At 47.6% G+C, this 26197-nt stretch overlaps 3 protein-coding genes across 5 annotated transcripts; 2 read left to right on the top strand and 1 right to left on the bottom strand.

Annotated features, from left to right (window-relative positions):
- The first annotated feature begins 280 nt into the window (after window positions 1-280).
- Window positions 281-14627, top strand: LOC120456569 (SET domain-containing protein SmydA-8). Of its 3 annotated transcripts, none has more exons than XM_039643455.1 (2): window positions 281-1472; window positions 1736-2019. In XM_039643455.1, exons 1-2 carry the CDS (start codon window positions 561-563, stop codon window positions 1817-1819), a joined length of 996 nt encoding a protein of 331 aa, XP_039499389.1. In that variant the 5' UTR covers window positions 281-560; the 3' UTR covers window positions 1820-2019. The 3 variants fall into 3 exon arrangements, with proteins under 3 accessions (XP_039499389.1, XP_039499388.1, XP_039499387.1); XM_039643454.2 differs by lacking the exon at window positions 1736-2019 and adding an exon at window positions 13993-14627 and having other exon boundaries at window positions 492-1472; XM_039643453.2 differs by lacking the exons at window positions 281-1472; window positions 1736-2019 and adding exons at window positions 11717-12850; window positions 13993-14614.
- Window positions 14628-15065: 438 nt separating this feature from the next.
- On the bottom strand, window positions 15066-25004 carry LOC120455482 (monocarboxylate transporter 12). The gene is made up of 9 exons (XM_039641716.2): window positions 24528-25004; window positions 20819-21125; window positions 19906-20025; window positions 19240-19841; window positions 18968-19171; window positions 18773-18898; window positions 15990-16320; window positions 15729-15929; window positions 15066-15665 (listed from the first exon to the last, which is right to left on the bottom strand). The coding sequence occupies exons 2-9, from the start codon at window positions 20958-20960 to the stop codon at window positions 15502-15504; spliced, it is 1890 nt and encodes a 629-aa protein (XP_039497650.1). The 5' UTR covers window positions 20961-21125; window positions 24528-25004; the 3' UTR covers window positions 15066-15501.
- LOC120455483 (fatty acyl-CoA reductase wat) lies at window positions 16527-18544 on the top strand. The gene is given in 7 exon segments (XM_039641717.2): window positions 16527-16601; window positions 16604-17116; window positions 17194-17282; window positions 17336-17445; window positions 17505-18075; window positions 18144-18290; window positions 18345-18544. Coding segments are annotated over 7 exon segments (1581 nt in total). The 5' UTR covers window positions 16527-16541; the 3' UTR covers window positions 18436-18544.
- Window positions 25005-26197: the final 1193 nt, after the last annotated feature.

Raw genomic sequence — 26197 nt, forward strand, 5'->3', positions numbered from 1 at the left:
GGTTGTTTTGTTACGTTGAACGCAATGTGACTTGCTTTCACTTTGCGTTTACGCTTGCGCCTGAAAGTATGCAACGTTTGTTCTTTTCGCACAATGCGTAGGAATAGGAATTACGTATATTAATACATATTACGTATACGTAAGTGGCTGCAAGTTCATCATCAATCATACGCAATGTTGCTTATCACAGATATTATGCGTTAGAAAAAAAAGGGCTATTAATGAATTAAGTACACGCCAACATAAATCAGATAGGTTTTTTATTTATTGCCAAAAAGTACATACAAATGCTTGAATGTAATACAATGCCCTCAATCCTCAGTGGGTTAACAGCAATTCCAATAAAAGGCTAGTGTTTATTTTTCGACGGCCGCATATCCGCCAGCTGTGCCTGTCCAGCGAGCTGTTGGGAAATCCGAGAGCCACCGTACTATAATTAGCTGTCCCTCCGAGAAAAGCGAGAACACTCGCATGATCGGAGAGTTTCCGCTGCGGCGGCGGTCAGTAGCGTTTCGATTATCGACGGAATCGAGAGAGAGTTGCCCTTACTGCAGGCCGACATGTCCACATCTAGCACACCTGTTCCAGAGGAGCCGAGATCCTCGAACCAAATGACCATCAGTGCGTCCACGCAGGAGTTAGCCGACCTGATAGACATTCACTTGGGTGAACTGCGACCACAGGACCCCTCATGGCGGGTGGCCGACTCACCCATTTCCGGCCGTGGCATCTTTGCCACCAGGGAGATAGCGCCAGGCGAGGAGCTCTTCCGGGAGCACACGTTGCTGGTGGGTCCAACGGCTCATCGGTCGACCAATCTGCGCACTTGCACTCTCTGCTACCGCCTGATTCCGGGCTCCATGGACTCGGCAGCCCTCTGCCCGGCTGGCTGCGGATTGCCAGTTTGCTCGGAGTGTCGGGACTCCTCGCGTCACGACCTGGAGTGCAAGCTCTTTCGCAAGTGGAAGCCACTGGAGAGCGAGAGAATCGAACCGCGCGCCCTCCGAATTCTTAGTGTTGTGCGATGCTTCTTTCTGGACGAAGCCGCCCGAAAGTTGCTGTATGCCATGCAGGCCAACATGGATCGGTACTATATGAAGGAGGTGCAACGGGCTGCCGATTGCTTCAAGCACTTTCCGCGGGAGCAGGACATGTTGGACTACTTCTACCGCACCATCTGCGCCTTCAACACCAATGCCTTCGAAGCCCGTAGCAATGTGGATGGCCACGAGGTGTTGGTGCGGGCGCTCTTCCCTTTGGCTGGACTCCTGAACCACCAGTGCACCCCGAATGCGGCGCACCACTTCGAGAACGGGGAAACCATTGTGGTGTGCGCCACCGAACGGATTCCAGCTGGAGCCGAGATCACCATGTCGTACGCCAAGTTGCTGTGGTCCACGCTGGCCAGGAAAATATTCCTCGGAATGACCAAGCACTTCATCTGCAAGTGCGTCCGATGCCAAGATCCCACGGTGAGTTTATTTGCTAGCTTACTCTACTTTTCCGCTTGGATGAGGCACTGCATCGCTATTGTCGAGAAGTGCCACCGAAATAGCTCAGCCGATAGGGCCACAAAAATGTCATCACAGGGGCCTACGAGAAGGGGACTTTCGACAGAGATACAATATTAGGAAGATGCCCATTTTCAAATTAGGCCACATTATACATTTATGTTTCCAAAATGAAAATGAGTGATATAACATGAAATTGGCTTATTCAAATGCTTTGCTGCTAGGAATCGAGCCCCTTGTTAGACGCCCCTGGATTTAGGCCAGGGGAATGCCAATGCAAGTGTGAGCGTGAGAGAAACATCCGATGAGCAATTAATCAATGCGGTTAAGTGAATGATTAAGTCAGAACAGATGGCCGAAAGCGAAAGCACAAGATGATCCCAAAACGTGCCACATTGAGGATCCGCCTTCAGTGAGTACTGCTATTGTGGTCAAGAAAAGCTCACAGACGAGTAATCAGGATCACAAGTTCCTGAACGAAACAGAACGCATGTCACCAAATACAAATATTTCGATACCCTCACAATACTCGTAACTTTCTTTTTTTAATGACATCTGGTTGCAACTACGATTGGCTATCGCACTGGGGGCAATAACCAGCTAAACTGTTTGCCCACAATGTAGTAGTCGGTTTATTCTATTGTATGATATATATGCTGCCATATTGGAGGCGCCCCAACTAGTTTAAGTACCCCCACACACACAAGCCCCCACTGAATTACTTATATACGCATTCAGATACTGTCAAAGATCGCATATCACGTCAAAACAGCCTATTTCCTCCCTTCTCTTCAATACCCCTTTGACCCAGTCGCACGTCAATCCACCAAAATACTTGTTTTCCCTTTTGTTTTCGCTCGCTCTGTGCGCCTTTAAATATAAAATTTTAGCACAAATTCTCTAAAACTTTAACGGAATACCCAGCAAGCGACCTAGCGATAAAGAATCTTTCGAAATTTGTCGAGTACTTCGTTCTATTTCGCCAATAATATGTACATTTATTGGCAGTACAAAACAGTCTTCATTTTAACTGTGCCACCTTTTTTGGCCAAGGTATGGAGAAAACCCCGTTCAAAAAAAACTATTGTACTATTTGGTAAAAAATAATCAGTGTTTGTTCGATAGCATAAAAAATAGTTGTCCAAAAGTGGAATGCCATACCTCGTTGAATTCGTAACAAAATTCCCTATCGATCGGTATTCGAAAATGGAAATTCTAATTTTCTGCCATTTTTCGCAAATTTTAATGATGTTACCCCTTACAAAAAAATGCGAAAATTTGGCAAAAAATTATTTTAACAGAGTCGGTCAAAAAGTGATTTGTTTGGTTAGTATTGCTAATTAGGAGTACAAAAATGTAACTCTTTTAACTTTCTGACCATTTTCAGCCAAGTTATACCGAAATTACCAATCGTAAATATTGAATTTTTGGCAAAAATCTATTTTCTGTTTTTTTTTGCGTAAATAATTATCAGTATTTTGATCACAGCATTCGAATAAGTGGTCCAATTATGGAATGTCATACCTCGATGAAATCGTAATTAAATTTCCAATCGAACTGTGTTTTCGAAAAAAAATTTTATTTCATTCACATTTTTTGCAATTTTTGATGATGGTACCCTCTTATCAAAAATGCGAAAATGTTTAAAAATTGTTGTTTTCCAAAATCACAAAACTAGTGCTAGGGATAGTTAGTTATGTTTATTAGCAACACAAAACAGTCTTCATTTAAGCTCTGCCACATTTTTTGGCCAAGTTATGGCGAAAACTCCGATTGAAAATATCACATTTTTGACAACATTTTTTCTGTTATTTTTTTGATAAAAATGTGATCCGAGTTTTTTTGGGAAAATTGAGAGATTCTGATTTCAGATACCAGCCGAACAGAAATGTCAGGAGGTGACCAACGATCATTTCGATTCTAGTAGACACCTTCTGCTAATTATGATCGCCTGGTGCATAAAATAATGAAATGGGCCGAAAACCTTACATTTGATAATTTAGCGATTCTGGATTTCAGATACCAGGCAACCAGAAATGTCAGGAAGTGGCCAACGATCATTTCGTTTTAAGTAGACACCTACTGCTAATTATGATTGCCTGGTGCATAAAGTAATGAAATGTGCCGAAAACCTGACTTTTGATCCGAGTTTTGTTCGGAAAATGGAGATATTTCGAATTTCAAATACCAGCCGAACAGAAATGTCAGGAGGTGACCAACGATCAATTCGATTCTAGTAGACACCTTCTGCTAATTATGATCGCCTGGTGCATAAAATAATCAAATGGGCCGAAAACCGGACATTTGATCCGTTTTGTTCGAAAAATTGAGATATTTCGAATTTCAGATACCAGCTGAACAGAAATGTCAGAAGGTGACCAACGATCATTTCGATTCTAGTAGACACCTTCTGGTGCATAAAGTAATGAAATGTGCCGAAAACCTGACTTTTGATCCGAGTTTTGTTCGGAAAATGGAGATATTTCGAATTTCAGATACCAGCCGAACAGAAATGTCAGGAGGTGACCAACGATCATTTCGATTCTAGTAGACACCTACTGCTAATTATGATCGCCTGGTGCATAAAACAACGAAATGTGCCAAAAACCGGACATTTTATCCGAGTTTTGTTCGAAAAATGGAGATTTCGAATTTCAGATACCAGCCGAACAGAAATGTCAGGAGGTGACCAACGATCATTTCGATTCTGGTAGACACCTTCTGGTGCATAAAGTAATGAAATGTGCCGAAAACCTGACTTTTGATCCGAGTTTTGTTCGGAAAATGGAGATATTTCGAATTTCAGATACCAGCCGAACAGAAATGTCAGGAGGTGACCAACGATCATTTCGATTCTGGTAGACACCTTCTGCTAATTATGATCGCCTGGTGCATAAAATAATGAAATGGGACGAAAACCGGACTTTTGATCCGAGTTTTGGTGGTAAAATTGAGAGATTCTCGATTTCAGATACCAGGCAAACAGAAATGTCAGTAAGTGGCCAACGATCATTTCGATTTTAGTAGCCACCTACTGCTAATTATGATCGCCTGGTGCATAAAACAACGAAATGTGCCAAAAACCGGACTTTTGATCCGAGTTTTGTTCGGAAAATGGAGATATTTCGAATTTCAAATACCAGCCGAACAGAAATGTCAGGAGGTGACCAACGATCAATTCGATTCTAGTAGACACCTACTGCTAATTATGATTGCCTGGTGCATAAAGTAATGAAATGGGCCGAAAACCTGACTTTTGATCCGAGTTTTGTTCGGAAAATGGAGATATATTGAATTTCAGATACCAGCCGAACAGAAATGTCAGGAGGTGACCAACGATCATTTCGATTCTAGTAGACACCTTCTGCTAATTATGATCGCCTGGTGCATAAAACAACGAAATGTGCCAAAAACCGGACATTTTATCCGAGTTTTGTTCGAAAAATGGAGATTTCGAATTTCAGATACCAGCCGAACAGAAATGTCAGGAGGTGACCAACGATCATTTCGATTCTGGTAGACACCTTCTGCTAATTATGATCGCCTGGTGCATAAAGTAATGAAATGGGCCGAAAACCTGACTTTTGATCCGAGTTTTGTTCGGAAAATGGAGATATTTCGAATTTCAGATACCAGCCGAACAGAAATGTCAGGAGGTGACCAACGATCATTTCGATTCTAGTAGACACCTTCTGCTAATTATGATCGCCTGGTGCATAAAGTAATGAAATGTGCCGAAAACCGGACTTTTGATCCGAGTTTTGTTCAGAAAATGGAGATATTTCGAATTTCAGATACCAGCCGAACAGAAATGTCAGGAGGTGACCAACGATCATTTCGATTCTAGTAGACACCTACTGCTAATTATGATCGCCTGGTGCATAAAACAACGAAATGTGCCAAAAACCGGACATTTTATCCGAGTTTTGTTCGAAAAATGGAGATTTCGAATTTCAGATACCAGCCGAACAGAAATGTCAGGAGGTGACCAACGATCATTTCGATTCTGGTAGACACCTACTGCTAATTATCATAGCCTGGTGCATAAAGTAATAAAATGGTCCGAAAACCGGGCATTTAATCCGAGTTTTGTTGGGAAAATGGAGATATTTCGAATTTCAGATACCAGGCGAACAGAAATGTCAGGAGGTGACCAACGATCATTTCGATTCTGAGACACCTACTGCTAATTATCATAGCCTGGTGCATAAAGTAATAAAATGTGCCGAAAACCGGGCATTTAATCCGAGTTTTGTTGGGAAAATGGAGATATTTCGAATTTCAGATACCAGGCGAACAGAAATGTCAGGAGGTGACCAACGATCAATTCGATTCTGGTAGACACCTACTGCTAATTATGATCGCCTGGTGCATAAAGTAATAAAATGTGCCGAAAACCGGGCATTTAATCCGAGTTGGTCAGGAGGTGACCAACGATCAATTCGATTCTAGTAGACACCTACTGCTAATTATGATTGCCTGGTGCATACAGTAATGAAATGGGCCGAAAACCTGACTTTTGATCCGAGTTTTGTTCGGAAAATGGAGATATATTGAATTTCAGATACCAGCCGAACAGAAATGTCAGGAGGTGACCAACGATCATTTCGATTCTAGTAGACACCTTCTGCTAATTATGATCGCCTGGTGCATAAAACAACGAAATGTGCCAAAAACCGGACATTTTATCCGAGTTTTGTTCGAAAAATGGAGATTTCGAATTTCAGATACCAGCCGAACAGAAATGTCAGGAGGTGACCAACGATCATTTCGATTCTGGTAGACACCTTCTGCTAATTATGATCGCCTGGTGCATAAAGTAATGAAATGTGCCGAAAACCTTACATTTGATCCGAGTTTTGTTCGAAAAATGGAGATATTTCGAATTTCAGATACCAGCCGAACAGAAATGTCAGGAGGTGACCAACGATCAATTCGATTCTAGTAGACACCTACTGCTAATTATGATTGCCTGGTGCATAAAGTAATGAAATGGGCCGAAAACCTGACTTTTGATCCGAGTTTTGTTCGGAAAATGGAGATATTTCGAATTTCAGATACCAGCCGAACAGAAATGTCAGGAGGTGACCAACGATCATTTCGATTCTAGTAGACACCTTCTGCTAATTATGATCGCCTGGTGCATAAAACAACGAAATGTGCCAAAAACCGGACATTTTATCCGAGTTTTGTTCGAAAAATGGAGATTTCGAATTTCAGATACCAGCCGAACAGAAATGTCAGGAGGTTGACCAACGATCATTTCGATTCTGGTAGACACCTACTGCTAATTATCATAGCCTGGTGCATAAAGTAATAAAATGGTCCGAAAACCGGGCATTTAATCCGAGTTTTGTTGGGAAAATGGAGATATTTCGAATTTCAGATACCAGGCGAACAGAAATGTCAGGAGGTGACCAACGATCATTTCGATTCTGGTAGACACCTACTGCTAATTATCATAGCCTGGTGCATAAAGTAATAAAATGTGCCGAAAACCGGGCATTTAATCCGAGTTTTGTTGGGAAAATGGAGATATTTCGAATTTCAGATACCAGGCGAACAGAAATGTCAGGAGGTGACCAACGATCATTTCGATTCTGAGACACCTACTGCTAATTATCATAGCCTGGTGCATAAAGTAATAAAATGTGCCGAAAACCGGGCATTTAATCCGAGTTTTGTTGGGAAAATGGAGATATTTCGAATTTCAGATACCAGGCGAACAGAAATGTCAGGAGGTGACCAACGATCAATTCGATTCTGGTAGACACCTACTGCTAATTATGATCGCCTGGTGCATAAAATAATGAAATGGGCCGAAAACCTTACATTTGATCCGAGTTTTGTTGGGAAAATTTAGCGATTCTGGATTTTAGATACCAGGCGAACAGAAATGTCAGGAAGTGATTTTGGAGAATTTAAAATCAAGCAGCCCTCGAAAGTAGGCAACGAAGAAATTCACGATCCTCTGATCTCATCTCTTCCGTCAGCCCAAAAGTATGCAACTAAAAATTGCTGATCAGCTGGCCAACGTTTTCCGACAGATCTTAAAAGTATGCAACAGGAATTTTGCCGCAGCACGAATTTCTTCCGGCAGCCCAAAAGTATGCAGCGAAAAATGAATGAATGTTGCGGCACATCAGCTACACATGCATTTTTTCTGTATACTTTTGGGCTTCCGGATTTAAATTCTCCAAAATCACTTCCTGACATTTCTGTTCGCCTGGTATCTAAAATCCAGAATCGCTAAATTTTCCCAACAAAACTCGGATCAAATGTAAGGTTTTCGGCCCATTTCATTATTTTATGCACCAGGCGATCATAATTAGCAGTAGGTGGCTACTAAAATCGAAATGATCGTTGGCCACTTACTGACATTTCTGTTTGCCTGGTATCTGAAATCGAGAATCTCTCAATTTTACCACCAAAACTCGGATCAAAAGTCCGGTTTTCGTCCCATTTCATTATTTTATGCACCAGGCGATCATAATTAGCAGAAGGTGTCTACCAGAATCGAAATGATCGTTGGTCACCTCCTGACATTTCTGTTCGGCTGGTATCTGAAATTCGAAATATCTCCATTTTCCGAACAAAACTCGGATCAAAAGTCAGGTTTTCGGCACATTTCATTACTTTATGCACCAGAAGGTGTCTACCAGAATCGAAATGATCGTTGGTCACCTCCTGACATTTCTGTTCGGCTGGTATCTGAAATTCGAAATCTCCATTTTTCGAACAAAACTCGGATAAAATGTCCGGTTTTTGGCACATTTCGTTGTTTTATGCACCAGGCGATCATAATTAGCAGTAGGTGTCTACTAGAATCGAAATGATCGTTGGTCACCTCCTGACATTTCTGTTCGGCTGGTATCTGAAATTCGAAATATCTCCATTTTCCGAACAAAACTCGGATCAAAAATCAGGTTTTCGGCACATTTCATTACTTTATGCACCAGGCAATCATAATTAGCAGTAGGTGTCTACTTAAAACGAAATGATCGTTGGCCACTTCCTGACATTTCTGGTTGCCTGGTATCTGAAATCCAGAATCGCTAAATTTTCCCAACAAAACTCGGATCAGGTTTTCGGCCCATTTCATTATTTTATGCACCAGGCGATCATAATTAGCAGAAGGTGTCTACCAGAATCGAAATGATCGTTGGTCACCTCCTGACATTTCTGTTCGGCTGGTATCTGAAATTCGAAATCTCCATTTTTCGAACAAAACTCGGATAAAATGTCCGGTTTTTGGCACATTTCGTTGTTTTATGCACCAGGCGATCATAATTAGCAGTAGGTGGCTACTAAAATCGAAATGATCGTTGGCCACTTACTGACATTTCTGTTTGCCTGGTATCTGAAATCGAGAATCTCTCAATTTTACCACCAAAACTCGGATCAAAAGTCCGGTTTTCGTCCCATTTCATTATTTTATGCACCAGGCGATCATAATTAGCAGAAGGTGTCTACCAGAATCGAAATGATCGTTGGTCACCTCCTGACATTTCTGTTCGGCTGGTATCTGAAATCAGAATCTCTCAATTTTCCCAACAAAACTCGGATCACATTTTTATCAAAAAAATAACAGAAAAAATGTTGTCAAAAATGTGATATTTTCAATCGGAGTTTTCGCCATAACTTGGCCAAAAAAGGTGGCAGAGCTTAAATGAAGACTGTTGTGTGTTGCTAATAAACATAACTAACTATCCCTAGCACTAGTTTTGTGATTTTGGAAAACAACAATTTTTACAAATTTTCCCATTTTTGATAAATTGCAAAAAAAAATAAAAAAAATAGATTTTTTTTTGAAAACACAGTTTGATTGGAAATTTAATTACGAATTCAACAAGATATGACATTCCATAATTAGACCTCTTATTTGACTGCTGTGAACAAAATACTGATAATTATTTACGCAAAAAAACAGAAAATCGATTCTTGCCATAAATTCAATATTTACGATTGGTATTTTCGGTATAATTTGGCTAAAAATGGTCATGAATGACCATGACCATGAAAAGAATTACAGTTTTTTACTCCTAATTAGCAATACTAACCAACCAAATCACTTTTTGACCGACTCTGTTAAAATAATTTTTTGCCAAATTTTCGCATTTTTTGTAAGGGGTAACATCATTAAAATTTGCGAAAAATGGCAACAAATTGGAATCCTTTTTCGAATACCGATCGATAGAGAATTTTGTTACGAATTCAACGAGGTATAGCACTCCACTTTTGGACAACTATTTTTTATGCTATCGAAACATTACTGATTATTTTTTATCAAAAAAATAACAGGAAAAATGTTGACAAAAATTTGATATTTTCAATCGGCGTTTTCGCCATAACTTGGCCAAAATCGGCGGCAGAGCTAACTATGAAAAACTATTCATTACGATAGCTGCAAAGCACTTGTGATTGATAATGCCCAAACGTACCCTGTAATTTTTCAGTTGGTATTCACGCTTTTTGATATTTGGCATTTATTCGAGTGCGTTCTATTCGCTTCATGCTACTCAGTCTAGCTTCCGTTCGATTGGGCCAAATGGAATGCGGGTAAAAGTGAAAATAGATTTGGAATGTGGGCGAACTATAAGTGGGTATGAGGTGGCAGGAGGAGCAGGGAAAACGGGGGTCGTACGCTTTACAACTGATTTACGTATTACCGCAGGCGATGGGCGTGGCAGGACGAACCCACTCCACTGCGGGACATGTGACAGTGCGTGACATTCGCGACGGGAAGTGAACAGCTGGGAGTGGAGCCACCTCAATCCTGGTAGGTCTTGGTACCGTTACCGGTCCCACTTCCCAGCAGGTCACGTGTTGCGACGCTCACCTCGTTTGGCCGCCTGGTGTCTCTGTTCCGTTTGCCCCTGGGACACGCAACTCGTTGGCCAGCGAAGCCCTAATTTATGTCCCGGCCACACGCACCGCCATATGTAGTGAAAGCCGCCGAAAGTGGACTGCACTGCCAGCCAGGATTGTGTATTCCTAAAGCTTCTTCGTTGCGGCCTGCTTTAAGCAACACTTTCGGTCTAAAGTCCTTACCAAAAGCGCCTTATTTTTGGTCAGTGTAAAAGCGTGGGAGACAAACACGTCGGGTATCAGTTACTCTGCATCTCCACAGATAATTTTGCCAGCCGTTCAGATTGTCGCAGGGTGGCAGAAATCGTATGGAGATAGCGATGGGGATGGGGATGGGGTTGGGGATGAGATGGGTGGTGCTCCTATGGCTTCGCCTCACTTTATGGCGTCCAAAACCAACCGCAAGCAGACTTCGGAGAAGGGGGTGGCGGTGGCGGTAGCGGTGGCGGTGGCAGTCACACTGAGGTGTTTGGCGAACAAATTGGCAGCGGGAAATGTTCTTTGATGGCTGATGGCTGCATCAGTGCTTTTCACGATCGTACACCTCCCCCCCCTCCCCGCTCTCCCCCCTCCCACCGATGGCCCCACACTGGCGAATCCAATTGAACGCAATAATAGCAACAATAGCAACAATAGCAACAATAGCAACCACAGCACAGCGGCAGCAACAACCACACACGGCAACAACAGCTCAAGCACAAATTGAATAAGAGTCAAAAGCAAAATCCGCTTTGCGTCGCCCCAGCCAAATGTCTCTATTTCCCAGTGGCGCAGCAAGTGGCGCACCACCAAGTGGCTCCACGTTCCCCACTTCGAAATCGTTTCGAATCAAAACTTTTCTTTTGCTCAATGTTGAATCTTTTGTGTTGAGTTGTCTATAAGTTCTATAAGTTCTATTGCTAGAACTTCTCGTTGGGTTTTGCCGCCTAAAAATAACCACAATTTTGGCCAAAACAATGAGCACAATGCTCAAGTTCTTTCCTTCGGAGGAAATGTTATTTTGGATTTCGTAAATGGGAACTTGGCCGCGAGTGTGTGTTCTTTTCAGCGTGCGTGTGCCGTGGAAAAAAATCATATTTGACTGTTGTCGCTTTTGTCCCCCCCCATTCCCTGTTCACCACCTCCTGGCCCCCCTTTCGCCTGTCACCCATTCCCCCATTTCCCCCATTCCCTGGTGGATGCCTCTAATTTGTGTTTTTTTAGTTGTGTCTAATGCTCTCCGAGGGCGTCGGTGTGTCCACGTCATAAGCGTCGCTGCTTTGCTGGGTTGCTGGGTTGCTGGGTTGCTGGGTTGCTTCCACTGTCGGCAGTCAGTTGTTGCTGTTGTTGCTGCTGTGCTGGGTGTTGCTGCTGCTGCTGCTGCTGCTGCCGCTGCTCATGTTGCTGCTGTCGTCGCTGTCGCCACTATATCGCTGCTATTCCCGCGTAGTCCGCCCAGCTGCGCGGAGACATCTTCACTCGCCGAGTTGCCGCGCGTCGCGTTGGTTCGCCGCAGTTCCGAACGACCTCCCACCGCAGTCGCCATGTCTGCTGCCGCCCAGTGCCCGCCCCCTCGCGCAGGCGGAGGAGGAGACACGACACTGGCCGCCCTGGGCGCCCACATGGCCCCGTGTCGCGACACCACGCCCGAGCAGTTGGCCCAGCTGATAGACGCCCACTTGGGCGATCTGCGCCAGGAGCAGCCCAACTGGACCATCAGCTCCTCCACGGTGGCCGGTCGCGGCGTGTTCGCCACCAGAGACATAGCCGCCGGCGAGCTGATCTTCCAGGAGCGAGCCTTGGTCACCGGGCCGACGGCGCGCAAGGGTCAACTGAGCAGCTGCATCTGCTGCCATGAGACGCTGCCGCAGACGGGATTCCTGTGCCGGCATCGCTGCACCCTGCCCGTGTGCGAAACCTGTTCGGATTCCGAGGAGCACCAGGCGGAGTGCGAGCACTTCCGCCGCTGGCAGCCCAAGGACGTGGATGCCGAGCAGGAGCAGGTGAATCCACTGTCGCTGCGGATCCTGACGGCAGTGCGCGTCTTCCACTTGGGCAAGGAACAGCGGCATCTGGTGGACGCCATGCAGGCGAATGCGGAGCGCGCTTACCGGCGTGAGATCATCCAGGCGGCGCAGTGCTTCCGCAACTTCCCCACCACGGATCGGGTGTTCATGGACCAGCTGTTCCGCATCGTGGGCGTGCTCAATACGAACGCCTTCGAGGCGCCCTGCCACTCCGGTGGCCACGAGACTCTGCTGCGTGGTCTGTTCCCGCTGACGGCGATCATGAACCACGAGTGCACCCCAAATGCTAGTCACTACTTCGAGAACGGGCGATTGGCGGTGGTGCGGGCTGCGCGGGATATTCCCAAGGGCGGCGAGATTACCACCACCTACACCAAGATCCTCTGGGGCAACCTCACCCGAAACATCTTCCTCAAGATGACCAAGCACTTTGCCTGCGACTGCGTGCGGTGTCACGACAACACTGTGAGTACTGTGAGCCCATGTCCATGGGAATCGTGGTCTCCTGCGGTCATCCTGTTATCCTTATTCCCATTGCTTTAGCACCATCTCATTTCTAGCTTAATTGAGTTGCTTCCTGGCTAGTGGCAATCCTTGTCCAGCTTCCATACCTATCCTTTTTGTCCTGGAGTTAGCTCCTTTATCCTCTGCAGGATTTCGCAGCTTTCCCTACTCCTCAGCCGCCAGAAAGCGAACTTCAAGGCAGAAAACACTGCCATCTATTTGTCCCACAACAAGAAACCATAATCGAAATTTGAAAAGCATTTCACTTGAATTTCGGACACATTTCTTGGCCAACGCCGATGTCAGTGTGTTCCCCACACAGTGTGTGTGACATGGCATGGCATGGCATGGGCATGGGCATATATCGTCTACGTACAAAGACGATCCACATATCCGGCCACACATCTATTTATGTGGCCGCTCTCCGCCGCTCTGGGATGAGTTGAATAATGGCCTCTGGCGTTGGCAGTGGCCGCTGGCCAGGCCCCCTGACACAAATGCGTTCCCTAATTAAATTAGTTCTATGATTTGCATCAACCAGGGCCCAGGGGCGCGCCCAGGAGGGATGGCCAGTAGCCAGTGGCCCAAAGGGAGCAAAAAATATGCCAACAGGCACACTTTGGCTTTTGGCTGCTGAATTGGCTGTCTGATGGGCTTGGTAACACAGTTACTCGTACTTTGGGCGAACTAAAGGACATCTTTGCCATGGTCTTTTTACCTTTCTATTAAATATACAACTAAAACGCACTTTTAAAACATTTCAGAGCCCCATATAATCAGTCCATTGATCCTATTTACCTACATATAACCACATTTAATCTGGTGATCCAAAGTTCCCGGGCTACTAACACACACCCCCAAAATTTCCATGAGCATGACACGCAGAATGTTAATTTCGACTCTTATTCTGATTGTGATTCTTATTCTGATTTCGATTTCCATTTCCATTTCGATTTGGAGTGGAACGAACTGTACGCCGTGAATGGACAGAGGCGGACGTGAATCCGCCGTATCTTTGACTGCATATTCAATACCCGATCCTCTGACTCTCTGATCCTCTGAACCCCCAATCCTTTGCTCCACTGACCATGATCTTCTTGCAGGAGAACGGCACCTACTTGTCGGCGCTCTTCTGCCGAGAGCAGGGATGCCGTGGCCTGGTGATTCCCGTCCAGACGCGGACACTGCAGCCGGACTGGCGTTGCATCACCTGCGAGAACGTGTTCCCGCACGCGAAGATGGCCAAGTACCAGGACTTCGCACTGAACACCATCAACAACAGGATTAACTCGTGCAGTGTGCAGGACATGATCCACTTCATCAACGAGATGTGTCCGCGCTTCTGTCCCTCCTCCAACTATGTGCTGATCGAGGCCAAGCTGAATGTGATCTGGCGGATGACGCGGTTCGACCACGAGGAGTACACCCCGGAGGAGATGGGCCACATGGATCGCTACCGCGAGGAGGTGTTGGCCGTCATCCACAAGCTGGGCGCCGGAGAGTGCACCCTCAAGAAGCTGATCACTGGGGAGATTCAGTAAGGACATCCTCGCCTCCCGAGCTGTTAAACTCTACTTTTTTTTTTTTGAGTGTGAATGAATGAGTGCTTTTGTGAGTGCGTATTTTTCGGGGTTTAGTGCATCGCATCCGTGCCCTTTATTTATTCACTATTTTAGTCACTTAAGGAACCAATAAACACCGAACCCTTTCGAATTATACAAATGTGCAATCCGTGTTTTTATGTGGCACCCCTTCTGAGGGACGCCTCTGGCCCCTCTGACAATAAATATGAGCAGCCAACTAGCCACGAAGATCAGCGGCCTGCGATTGACCAACAAGTTGAAAATTGCCACGATGAAGATTCTCTGGGCTCTCATCCGTTGCGATGGGATTGTCTTGGCAACTGAGTGTATCTGAATATCTAAAAAGAATGCTGCGTTTAAGAGGCCAAGTCAACAGAGCACTATGTATCTTTCTATCTATCTATCTATTGCATTTCTAGATTACTATATATTTCTAGAGCCTGTATATTGATTTGAAGGTAGAAAAGAGGTTGTTTCAAGCACTACACTTACACTCACCAGCATATTTCATATTCAAATTTCATACTCATATTCATTTTCCCCACCACCAGTGGTTTGTCAGCCAATCGATTTCGAAATGGACTTTTCCGGCCTTCCGTTGTTGTACAAAAGCTTTCTTTAATGGCGTATACACATACAGAGGGACGCACGCACAGGCATACAGTCATAATAGAATAACAATAATTTGGGTATGGGTATGGGTACATGTACGTATAGGCATACATTTCCATGCACTGCAATGGGGTTTGGGGTTTGGGGTCTGGGGTCAGAGGTCATGGTTCAGGGGGACAGGGGTACGGGGAATTTGGTGTACATAAATAATCGGATATGCCATAGCTGCCGCATATGCGCATACCTATGTACATGGCTGGCCTAGGACTAGGACTTAATCTAAGCAAGCATGCAGGTCGTGTGCATCAGTACGTATCTAGATTTATAGTTACAGTAGAAAAAAAAAAACAAAAAAATATGATAGCAGTGGGAATAAACAAGACACTGTGGGTGGTGTGGGTGGTGGTGGGTGAACTACTAACTAAGGGCCAGGTGCTCGGTGTGGGGCTTCCGCTCCAGCTTGCGGGCCTGGATGCGCTGCAGCGGCGGAATGGCGAACATCACCAGGCCGCTGATGGCGATCATGAGGCCGGCCATCAGGAAGGCCGGCGCATACGAGTCTGTCAGGTCGTACATCCAGCCTGTGGAGTGGGGAGCAGAGGTCAGAAACAGAAACAGAACATACAGCTATTGCGAGTACTCACCTCCGATGGGTGGACCGATGAAGCTGGCGATGCCCTGGAAGAGCAGCAGCAGGCCAAAGGCGTTGGTCAGCTTGTCCAGACCCAGCAGGTCCACCAGGATGACCGAGGTCAGGCCCACGTAGGCGCCGATCGTGAAGCCGAACACGCAGCAATAGAAGGCCAGGGTTTGGAAGTCGTGGCACAGCGGCACCATGGCAGTGGCTAGTGGAAGAGCAGGAGAGGATTACACCAATAAGCTATCAGATCAGATCAGAAACTTACAAATTCCGCAGGCTGTGAGGCAGACGTTGTAGACGAGGAGGCGGTTCACCCACGGCTTGTCCGATATGTAGCCCAGGATGATGCGACCCACCGTGTTGGCCACGCCAATCGTGGCTATCAGATAGCTGGCATCCGTCTTGGTCAGCTTCAGGGTCTCCGCGTAGGCGACCACGTACAGGTAGGGCACGTTGAAGCCAATGCTCGTGCAGAAGTTGGACACGGAGAAGATCACGAAGACCATGTCCTTGAGCAGCGAGAAGTTCATCATCTCGGCGAATGTGTCGCGTGTCTCCTTGGAGCAAGTGATGCAGCCACAGCACTTGGTCTCCTCCTGAAAGGGATGGCAAAGGGTTATTATCGCTAAAATGAAAGCTACAAGTACAGGGTGCACGGGTGCTCCACAACGTGGTAAGTGGAAGCCGCTTGGGGTCAGTCCGGGTCACTGCCAACATTGTGAGTTTAGCATGGAAATGTAGCAACGCCGCTCATGTAAACCAAATCACTGATTTAATGAACACGCGCCGCCTGGCGTTCAGTTAAGCGGATCGACCCATGGAGCTGGATGCCAGTGCCGAACGGGCTCTGGTCAGTGATTCACCGTGTACCATCTATCATCCACCATTCAGCATTCAGCAGCCGGCGCAATGGAGGAGTTTTTCGAGGACAGCGAGATATTCGTGACGGGCGGATCGGGAGTGGTGGGCAAGGCGCTGGTCGAGAAGCTCCTGCGGTCCTGCAGCGTCCGCCGCATCTACGTCCTGCTGCGCCCACGCAGACAGCTGACGGCGGAGCAGCGGCTCGTCCGCCTGCGCCAGGCCACTGTCTTCCATGTGCTGGCCGCGGAGAAGCCCCAGGAGCTGGACAAGATCGTGGCGGTGCCGGGCGATGTCTCCTTGACGGGACTGGGCATCGAGCCCGCGATGATGCACCGCATGAGGGGTGTTTCCCTGGTCTACCACTGTGCCGCCACCGTGCGATTCGATGAGCCGCTCCGCGAGGCCCTGCGCCTGAATGTCGGTGGCACCTTGGAGGCGCTCAAGTTCGCCGAGACTCTGCCGCAGCTGAGGGCCTTCGTGCACGTGTCCACATTCTACAGCAATCCCTATTTGCGGCGGGTGGAGCCCAAGGTGGGTGGGTTGGTGTTTTAGGGATCCAGGACAGTGCCTGGCATGCTTCTCTGACCCTGTGGCTCTCATCCTTGCAGTACTACTCCTCGCCGATGGACTGGCGGCTGTGCCTCCGACTGATCGACGAGGTGCCAGACGACGGGCTGCTCAACGCCCTAACCAGAAAGTAAGTCCGCGGATTGTAATCTATCTATCTATCATTTGGTTATCCCATGACAGGCTGATCGTGGGCTTTCCCAACACGTACACGTTCACCAAGAACCTGGCCGAATCCCTGGTGAATGACTACCGCCATCGGCTGCCAGTAATAGTGTACCGTCCTTCCATAGGTAATCCACGGACCGCCAATGCATTAGTCCCTGATTTACAAAACGTAGCCATTCCGCAGTTCTCTTTGCCGTGGACGACCCGTCGCCCGGATTCTCGCCATCCCTGATGGGCGCCATGGGACTGTTCGCGCTGGTGGGCGCTGGCATCCTCAAGACTGTGTACCTGGGCAAGGACATTCGGCTGGACATCACGCCGCAGGACATCGGCATCAAGAGCATGCTGTGCTACACCAAGCGGGGCTACGAGATCTACAGGCAGGGTCCGCCGGCCGAGCTGCCCGTTTACCTATCCTCATCGTGCACCCACGTGCCGCACACCTTCACCCAGATTGCCGAGCAGATGGACACGCTGGACCTGTGGCGCGATGTGGCCTTTGAGAAGAACCTGATGATCCCGGGCTGCCACTACACGGACAGGCGGTGGGCCTACCAGTGCCTCGTCTTCACCAAGCAGATCCTGCCGGCCCTCATCCTCGACCTGCTCCTCAGGATCTTCGGGCGGAAGCCCGTTCTGATGAGTGCGGTTCGCAAGGCCTACCAGACGCTGGAGGTGATGCAGCCCTTCATGTTCAACAACTGGGACAGTCCCGGCGTCACGGACATGGAGGCGCTTTCCCAGCAGCGACCAGGGTGGGTCCACTCAGTAGTCACTATAGTTTCACCTCTCATCGCTCGCCATCCCATCCCATCCTCTCCAGATCCGCATTCAACTTGGATGCCTTCAACCATCCGGACATCCATGGCCTGGTGATCCAGTCCTGCGGCCACATGCTCCTCAGCATCCGAACGCACTTGCTCCGCGAGGATCCCAAAACGCTGGGGCGTTCCAAGATCATCCTAAGGATGTGAGTATCTCTTCGTGCTCGTTAAATGGTCGACTTCTAGTGAAATTCTTGCAGCAAGGTGTTCCTCTACCGGCTGTTTCGCCTCTTCCTGCTCTACAAACTGATCCTCTGGATCTGGAGAAGCTATCTGGCGCATCGCTTCTAAGCTACCATGTTTTCAGTGCTACCTCTGTTGCCTTGCTGTTTTTTTTTGTAAATTAAGTCAAGTTGAGTTTTAAGTCAGCTCAAATATATCGCTCAGACTTTGTATTCCACTTTTACATATTTGAAATATTTCGGTAAACCGATTAGATAGCTGAGCTTTTAAAATATAGTAAGTAGTAGTATAGTTTCTTTACGGAAGCTCAGCAGAGAATGGTACACACTTGTATCTTTTGATAAAAGTACCTAAAGTTATTCACCCACCAAAAAGCAGCACTCATATTCAGTTTCTTAGTACTATATGCACTTCCTATGCATTTCATTTGGTTGGAAAAGCTCACCTGACTCTGTGAAATGTTGGTGCTCTGGCGAAGGGAGCCGTAGCGCTTAATAACGCCGGAGCCGGACATGGAGCGGTTTAGATCGTTCCTGGAGCTCACATAGTCGGGCAGATTGTGGAGCGAGCCCTGTGAAAAACAGAATAGCATTAGACCATCTTACTCCACTCCACATCCAATCCAATGCGGCTAGCCTACCTGGTAAAGGGCATCCGGGCGGTACATGGTGCCACTGGCACTCCGCTCGCGATGCGCGTCCCTCAGAGGAGTCAGCTGCAACTGGCTGTGGCACTTGCGGGCGATGTCGTCGTTGCTGGTGCTCTTCACCACCGCCTGCGGTGGGTCACCACTGCTCACCAGGGTGGCTCCCTGCCCATTGACGGCGCCGTTCGAGTTGTTGTTCTGCCACATGCAACAAATGAAAGTTACTATAGATCATTCGCACTTGCAACTCATTAAAGTGGACTTACCAGACTGGGCTTGAGGTTGTGGCCCACGCTGTTGGAGCGACAGAGGGCACCTCCCGTGACCGGATTATCCGTGCGCTGCGGCAGCTGCAGGTACTGATCCTTGGGCTGGATCTTGAGTGGCTCCAATTCCGCCGGCGTGGTGTTCTGATCGATGATGGCCGACTTCTTGCCCAGCTTGGGAGTGCTGGGCGTGTTCGGCGGCGTCTGTGGCGGTGCCTCCAGTTCCAGCGGCCGGAACATGGCGCCAAAGATGATGCAGTTGAGCACGATGCCGCCGATGATCAGCATCGCACCGCGCCACCCGTAGCTGCCGATCAGGAACTCCGTGAGCGGCGCGAAGACGAAGGTGCCGAATCCGGAGCCGCAGACGGCGATGCCCGTGGCCAGGGATCTCTTGGCCTCGAAGTACTGCGTCACACTCACGATGGCCGGCAGGTAGATGAGCCCGAAGCCCAGGCCCGTGCCGAAACCAATGGTGATGATCAGCGTGAGGACATTCTGGGCGAACATGCTCACGATGATGCAGCTGGCGGCCAAAATGGAGCCCGCTATGGTCACCGCACGACAGCCATATCGATTCACGAACGACGAACTGATCGGTCCTGCAAGATTCATGGACAAATGGTTAATCATAATGGAGCTTTAAGAGTGGAGGATGTGGCTCACCGGAAGAGAAGGTCACGCCCACCATGATGGAGGCAATCCAAGCCGTGTAGCCTTTGCCCTCGTTGAAGTAGTCCAGGAACTCATTGTAGAAGATGCCAAAGGAGTAGGTCATGCCATCGGCTGCGGGAGAGAGGAGATCACTCGAGGATTAGACTTATTATACATACATATATATAGGATGACTTGTTCCCCAAAGAGCCTGCCCAAAGTGGATTTGGTTCGATCAAACTGGTTGCCGTGCGGGCGCTGGCCATAAATCAGTTTAGTAGGCAATTAATTAGGGCTCCCATTTCATCGGGATCCCCCGCACCAGTCTGCTCTAGCCCCCATCCCACCAAACGGCAACTATTTCCGTGACCAGGCAATTACAGCCCACACGGCGATAAGATTATCGGCTGCGTATCGACGCACTGGACACTTGGCCACAATTATCATCCAATTGATAGTCGCACGGCTCAAGTGGTGGCCGTACTCCACCTCCACATCCACCTCCAGTTCAGCTCCACCTCCACATCCAACCAAGCCTTCAGCGTATCGGGTGTCAGTATCTGTATCGGACCTTGCCGATAATTCCCACTTCCAATCCAACCCGCTGCACACCCTGATTTGCGGCGATTAGAGTGCCTAAGTATTTACGATCCCAAAAATCCACCAAATGCCCATTACTTTTATTCCCGTTCACTTTTGGTTGCCGGGTCGCTCCAATGCTCTTGGGTTTGATTTATGGCAGCTGTAAAGTTGGCGTGGCTCGCCTACCCACCGCAGTTGCCCAATCCCAAGCCCAGTCGGTCAAGTCCTCCTCCGGCGGCAGCTTAATTGAAACCCACTTTCCATTCCACTGGACTCGACTACGAAAGTTCCGAGGGTAATACTGCAGCCCTTAATTACGGAAATGCTGGGCACTCGCACTTACTGACTATGTGTATCATGAAGGAGCCGAAGACCACCACCCATCCCCATCCGCCGTCCGGCGGAGTGGGCTGTCGCTCCATGTCCATCTCGCAGGCCTCATGCTGCTGCTGTGATTTTCTGCGCGCCGGCGGTCCGTGCACCATGTTGTCCTGGTGTCGCCCTGGGCTGATTGCTCTGCTCTCCGGAAGAACCTTGACCTGTGAGTCTCCTCTCCTCTACTCTCCGGTTGCACCTGCTGCCTGGATGTGGCAACTATTTCTGCTGCTGATGAATGTGCTCCTTAGAGCCAGCAGCTCATGTTGCAGTAACTGAAACGGGAAACAAATGGAAGCCATTAGAAGGCAGTCTAAGACCAAGATGGATTCAGCCAGTCAAGTGCCGCACCCAGCAGCAACATAATTGAAAACACGTGATGAAGAGGATGTTGTCGCTGGTGTGTCTGCTCTGGTTATCTGGTTATCAGCCGAGTTCGGCCAAATTCATTGAACCTGCCCAAAGCATTCAAAACAGTTTGACTTTGTCGAATTGGGTGGGTAGCGTACAATCTTCTAGTTTGGGTTTCTAGTTCTTCAAAACAAATCGCACAATTCTTTGCTTGCTAGAAAATGGGGCGTGGTAAAGAGATTGTCTTCAACTTACAATAATTACCACAGAATATATTCTAAAATACATAGAATGTAGGCGAAGCAAACCAAATCAAAGCAGTTATCAGCCCCCCAGTCACCTTTTGACCCCGGCTCTCCAGTCCGCCCCTCTCATCATAATCCCCATCATCGTTATTTGGCAGATTTCGCTCACGATTCCATTGTCCAGTGGGTAGTGTCCAGTGGCCAGCCAGGAGAGGTGGAACATCTCGCTCTCTACGCGGCTTATCAGGCTCGGCTCAGAAAAAAACACCAGACTGTGGAGGAAGATTGGGGCTGAGTTGTTTGCCATTTGGACCCCCAGCGATCAGCGCGAAAATCGCTCGTTTATGCGGCGAGAAAGTCACGAATTTAAGCTGTTCTACCATGTATTCTCAGATTTTTAGTATATCTAGTGTGGCATCTAGTTTGCTGTTGGTTGTTCCTCCAGCTCTTTAGCTTTGTAATTAGTATAGCTACATATGTATATGGGCCTTCAGATGCTGAAATGCTGAATGCTGCCTGCTCAATAATTGTTGTTTTTGCTGCGTTTTTGTGTGTTGGAAACAAAGCGCAAAAGTTGCAACAATGCCGCAAGATAATTGTGACGTGATAAAGCAGATGCGAACAGAGGGGCGTGGTGGTTATTTCCACCCCCCTCCACCACCCGCACCCCCCGCAGGCCGAACAAAAACAAATGGCATTTCACTTTTTCCAAAGCCATATCAGCCAGTACTTGATATGCACACCACACACACACCACACACACACCACACACACATAACACTGAAAGCCAGGCGTGAACAAAGGCTAGAACTTAACCTAAAATTGATTAGGAGTGAACAATCGAACCGTAGTACATGCATAGTACATAGTACATGGTACATAGTACGCCATAGTACACATATTATTACTTATGTAGTTGCTAGTCAACAGGAAACGCATCCCCAGCCTCTCGAACTTAGGCGGAGTGATTCAGCCGTCGGCGTCGCTCTTTTGTGCAATCAGAGACAATTAAAGCAAAACAAATCAAATCAAATGAACGCAAATGAGAGCCGTACACTTTTACCTCTAGACAGACAATCCCACATTATCAATGGACTCAATTCGGTTGCTCCAAATTCTGGCCATGACATTCAGGCGTTCGCATCGCATCTCGTCTCGTCTCACAAACGATCCTCATATCGCCGACAAAGAGATTGCGCATACGCAACGTTGGCGGCGCTAACCAAAGGAACTTAGCTAGTGCGATCCATATGGCTGCAATTATTACTGAATATCCGCCCCCTGACCCAAACTCATCAGCTCTAGCTCAAAGCACTAAAACACTTAAGTGTCCTGACACATATTAAATTAATTGTTAATAAAATATTTTATGAGGCAAGCGCTAATAACTGCGATTAGCTTCCAATTTGTTTGCATAGACACCGTTTAGAACAACGATTTGAATCTAAATACTTAGTGGACATATGCACATATGCACATATGCACCAAAAACTTTGATGAACCGGTTGCTAACTGGATCGTAATCGGTAATTACTGCTCAATTCTACTGCACTCCACTTGTTTATCGTGCTCTTTCGCCCGGCAACCACTGGCAACCACGTCAATACCCATGCTCCCTGCTCCAAGAGCGATAGCACTTGCACTGGATGCACCCTGGCACCCATGCACCCAGCCAGTCACTCATCCATCGGGTGGGGGCCACCACTGGCGGGACTTTGCCCTTGACCCATCTGCATTGCGAGTGTAGGAGCTCGTAGAGATAGCCCCGAAAATGTGACAAAATGTGCGCAGTAAGCGAAATGCAGTATCAGCAGAAGCTAAGACAAAAGCAAAAGCAACGAAAAAGCAAAAGCAACTAAAAAGCACTGAGAATTATTTCGATCATTCGCCAAAGCAATGATCAATAAAATATCGCCATTAGATGGGACACCAGTTGGCTTTGTTCCAAGTGCAACATTGACACAAAGTATGAGCTTTTGAGTATTCAACTTTAACTTGAAGTAGCAACATTTTCTTCGTGTGTAGCCCCGAGGTTTCTATTTGGCTACTATTTCTGCAAAGTCGTTGAACCATCGGTATCAAAACAAACGAAAGTGGACTGCCAAATAAAAGAAGGGGTATCATGCAGGGGCGAGCAGCTGAATCGAGTGATTCACCCCTCTTGTGGGTATATATGTGATCCATTTCCAGTTGTCAACTCAACTCCTTAACTATGAGAACTCTAGCCAGGATTTATCCTCCCATTTAGCCATCCTTGGCAGCTTCAACTGCATCGCAGCTGCCGCTCGCACTTTGTCACTAGCACTTTGTTTATTATGAAATTAATTCACTTTGCTCGCCACTAAATGAATTTCAGCGTTTGCGGTCACGGATTTTTAATTACTGCGACCTTGGGCTTACTTTGTGCCCACTTCCCATTCCCACAACCTCCCATCAATCACCAGGCTGTTGAACCTGGCCAAGGAGAGCTACTGACCCACTAACCGGATCCTACGGCTTCTCTGGCGGAAATTCAGGACGAGATTCACTTCACCCTTCTCCAAGCGGAGACAGTATCAACTTGAACTTGACGAGCGGATTGCATTCTTGGGAATTTATTGTTCAATGTTTGACTTCCCCACTCACGCACTTCCCCCCTCCCCCCTCCCTCCGACCCCGATCAATCTTTCCCAGCGATCTTGTCCACAAGGGCTTAGCATTCAGTCAACATCAATATCGGGAGCTATCAATATCGATCACGGCCACCTGTTGAGCGATAAGGGGATAAGCGGATAAGCAGAGGAGGGAGGGGGGAGGTACGAATGCACTTTCTGTTCTTTTTCTCCCACGTTCTGTGGCTGCAGGCAAGAAAGAGAAATGCGAAAGAGCCGAAAGTGAAGAAGCGATCTGTTTAAAAATAGTTGCGACGAAATGCATGCATTCTCTGCACTCGGAATGGGCAAGCCAAAGACTCCAGGCGATGGGGAGGCGCCTCTGGAGGATTGGACTGGATTGGATTGGTGATCCAATCCGAGGTAAGAGTTACGACATAGAACTTTAGCTCTGCGGATATAGCCGCCTTATCTGATCCAGCCGACTTACCTTTCGCCTGTTATTTGGTAATTAATTTGCTGCTGCCTGCACTCTCTTCCGCCTTTTCCCCTCGATTGCTCCACTTTACGGCGGCAGTGTGCGAGTTTACGACTTTGTTGACACTTTGTGTTGCTCGCGTTACAATTGCAGTTGTCCAATCGTCGAGATTACGGATCGGAATCGGGATCTGGATCGGAATCGAACTCGAGCGTCGATATTGTTCAATAAAACTGAATGAATGCGCTTTTACGATCGTAGAAGTGGCAATCCTTGGCAACTGGCCACACTCCTCGCTGTGTCAGATGTATATCCTTGCTGCGCATGCACACCCGGTCACATTGAACGGTCACAATAACGCTGAACTTCCTTCCCGATGCCGATGGCTCTAGTAGAGTCCACTTCCAAGTGATACACCACTTCTTGGCGAGACGCAACCGATGTCGCTGGCAGCACGGCAGGCGACGAATTAAAATTAAATGCGCGCCGTGTAAGAGCAGAACGCCGAGCGGCCGAGCGACCGAGCAGCAGGCCGATGGATGAAGCAGAGGGAGAAGCAGAAGGAGAACCAAAAGGAGGAGAAGTAGGAAGAGAAGGAGGAACGGCAGCAAAGAAAAGCAGCAAACAGCGGAGTACTCTCCTGCTCTCCAGGCCTCTTGCGCCGCTCCCTCGCTCCTTATCAGTATCAATGGTCAGCCCCAAAAGAGCGGAGCGCATGGAGCGGAGCGCGCATGGAGAACTTTGGGCGGGATTGCAAGTGGGAGAGCGGGAGAGCGCCGCCAAGTGATCGGGAGCCAATACGCTGAATTTGAATTGTGGCCACCTTATCAGTTTATAATATTTCGTACAGGTTTCGTGCTTCCAATTGTGTTGTCCACATGCAAATAACACGGCATTTTCGGGTGGCAGGGGGTGCCTTCCCCTCCCCCTCCCGCTTACGCCTTTCTGCTTTTCTGACTTTCTGGCTTAGTGTTAAATATTAATTAACAAATTTGCTCGAGTTGAACTGTGCGTAAATCGAAATCACTACGGCCATAAAACGCGCAACACAATCATAACAAATGGCGTGGAACACACACTCTCACACTGTTTTTGGACCACACTGAGCACCATCATACTCTATTCCAAGTCGAAGTCTCCACTTTCCAATTTCCAATTCCTTTTTCCAAGTGTTTTGCTTGTCTGCAGCAGAGGATGACAGCACAGTGGGGCAAACTCTATTACTTTCAGGTTTCTTTTCCTTTTGGTTTTAGCCAAAAGAAGTATCATATCAAGGTCGGCGGTGGGAGACTGCTCCAATCCCCGCCAGCCACGACGAATGGCTGATGCTCTGCATCATGCTTCTCTGCTGGAGCGGTACATTGGGCTCGCCCTCGTGAGGAGTCACACAGCCAACGACGAGCATTGGTAATCAAACTTGACCGCGCTTCGCACTGATCGCATAATTTGCTGGTCAAATAGTGATTTCTAATGCTAAAAATACACACACAATACACCCCAAGACCTGGCTGACCAGGCGACGTCGGTCACAGGTAGGCCATCCCCGATGATGATGAGTGGGTCGACCAACCCGTGATCCTACGATATACGAGTGTATACGAGTATAGACGCCCCACGCTCGTCGCCTCCTGACGTCCCCGAACCCTTCACCGCGCCACGTTAATGGTTGTCGTAATGCGACA

Source organism: Drosophila santomea, chromosome X (assembly GCF_016746245.2).
Source record: "Drosophila santomea strain STO CAGO 1482 chromosome X, Prin_Dsan_1.1, whole genome shotgun sequence".
Taxonomy (NCBI): Eukaryota; Metazoa; Arthropoda; class Insecta; order Diptera; family Drosophilidae; genus Drosophila; species Drosophila santomea.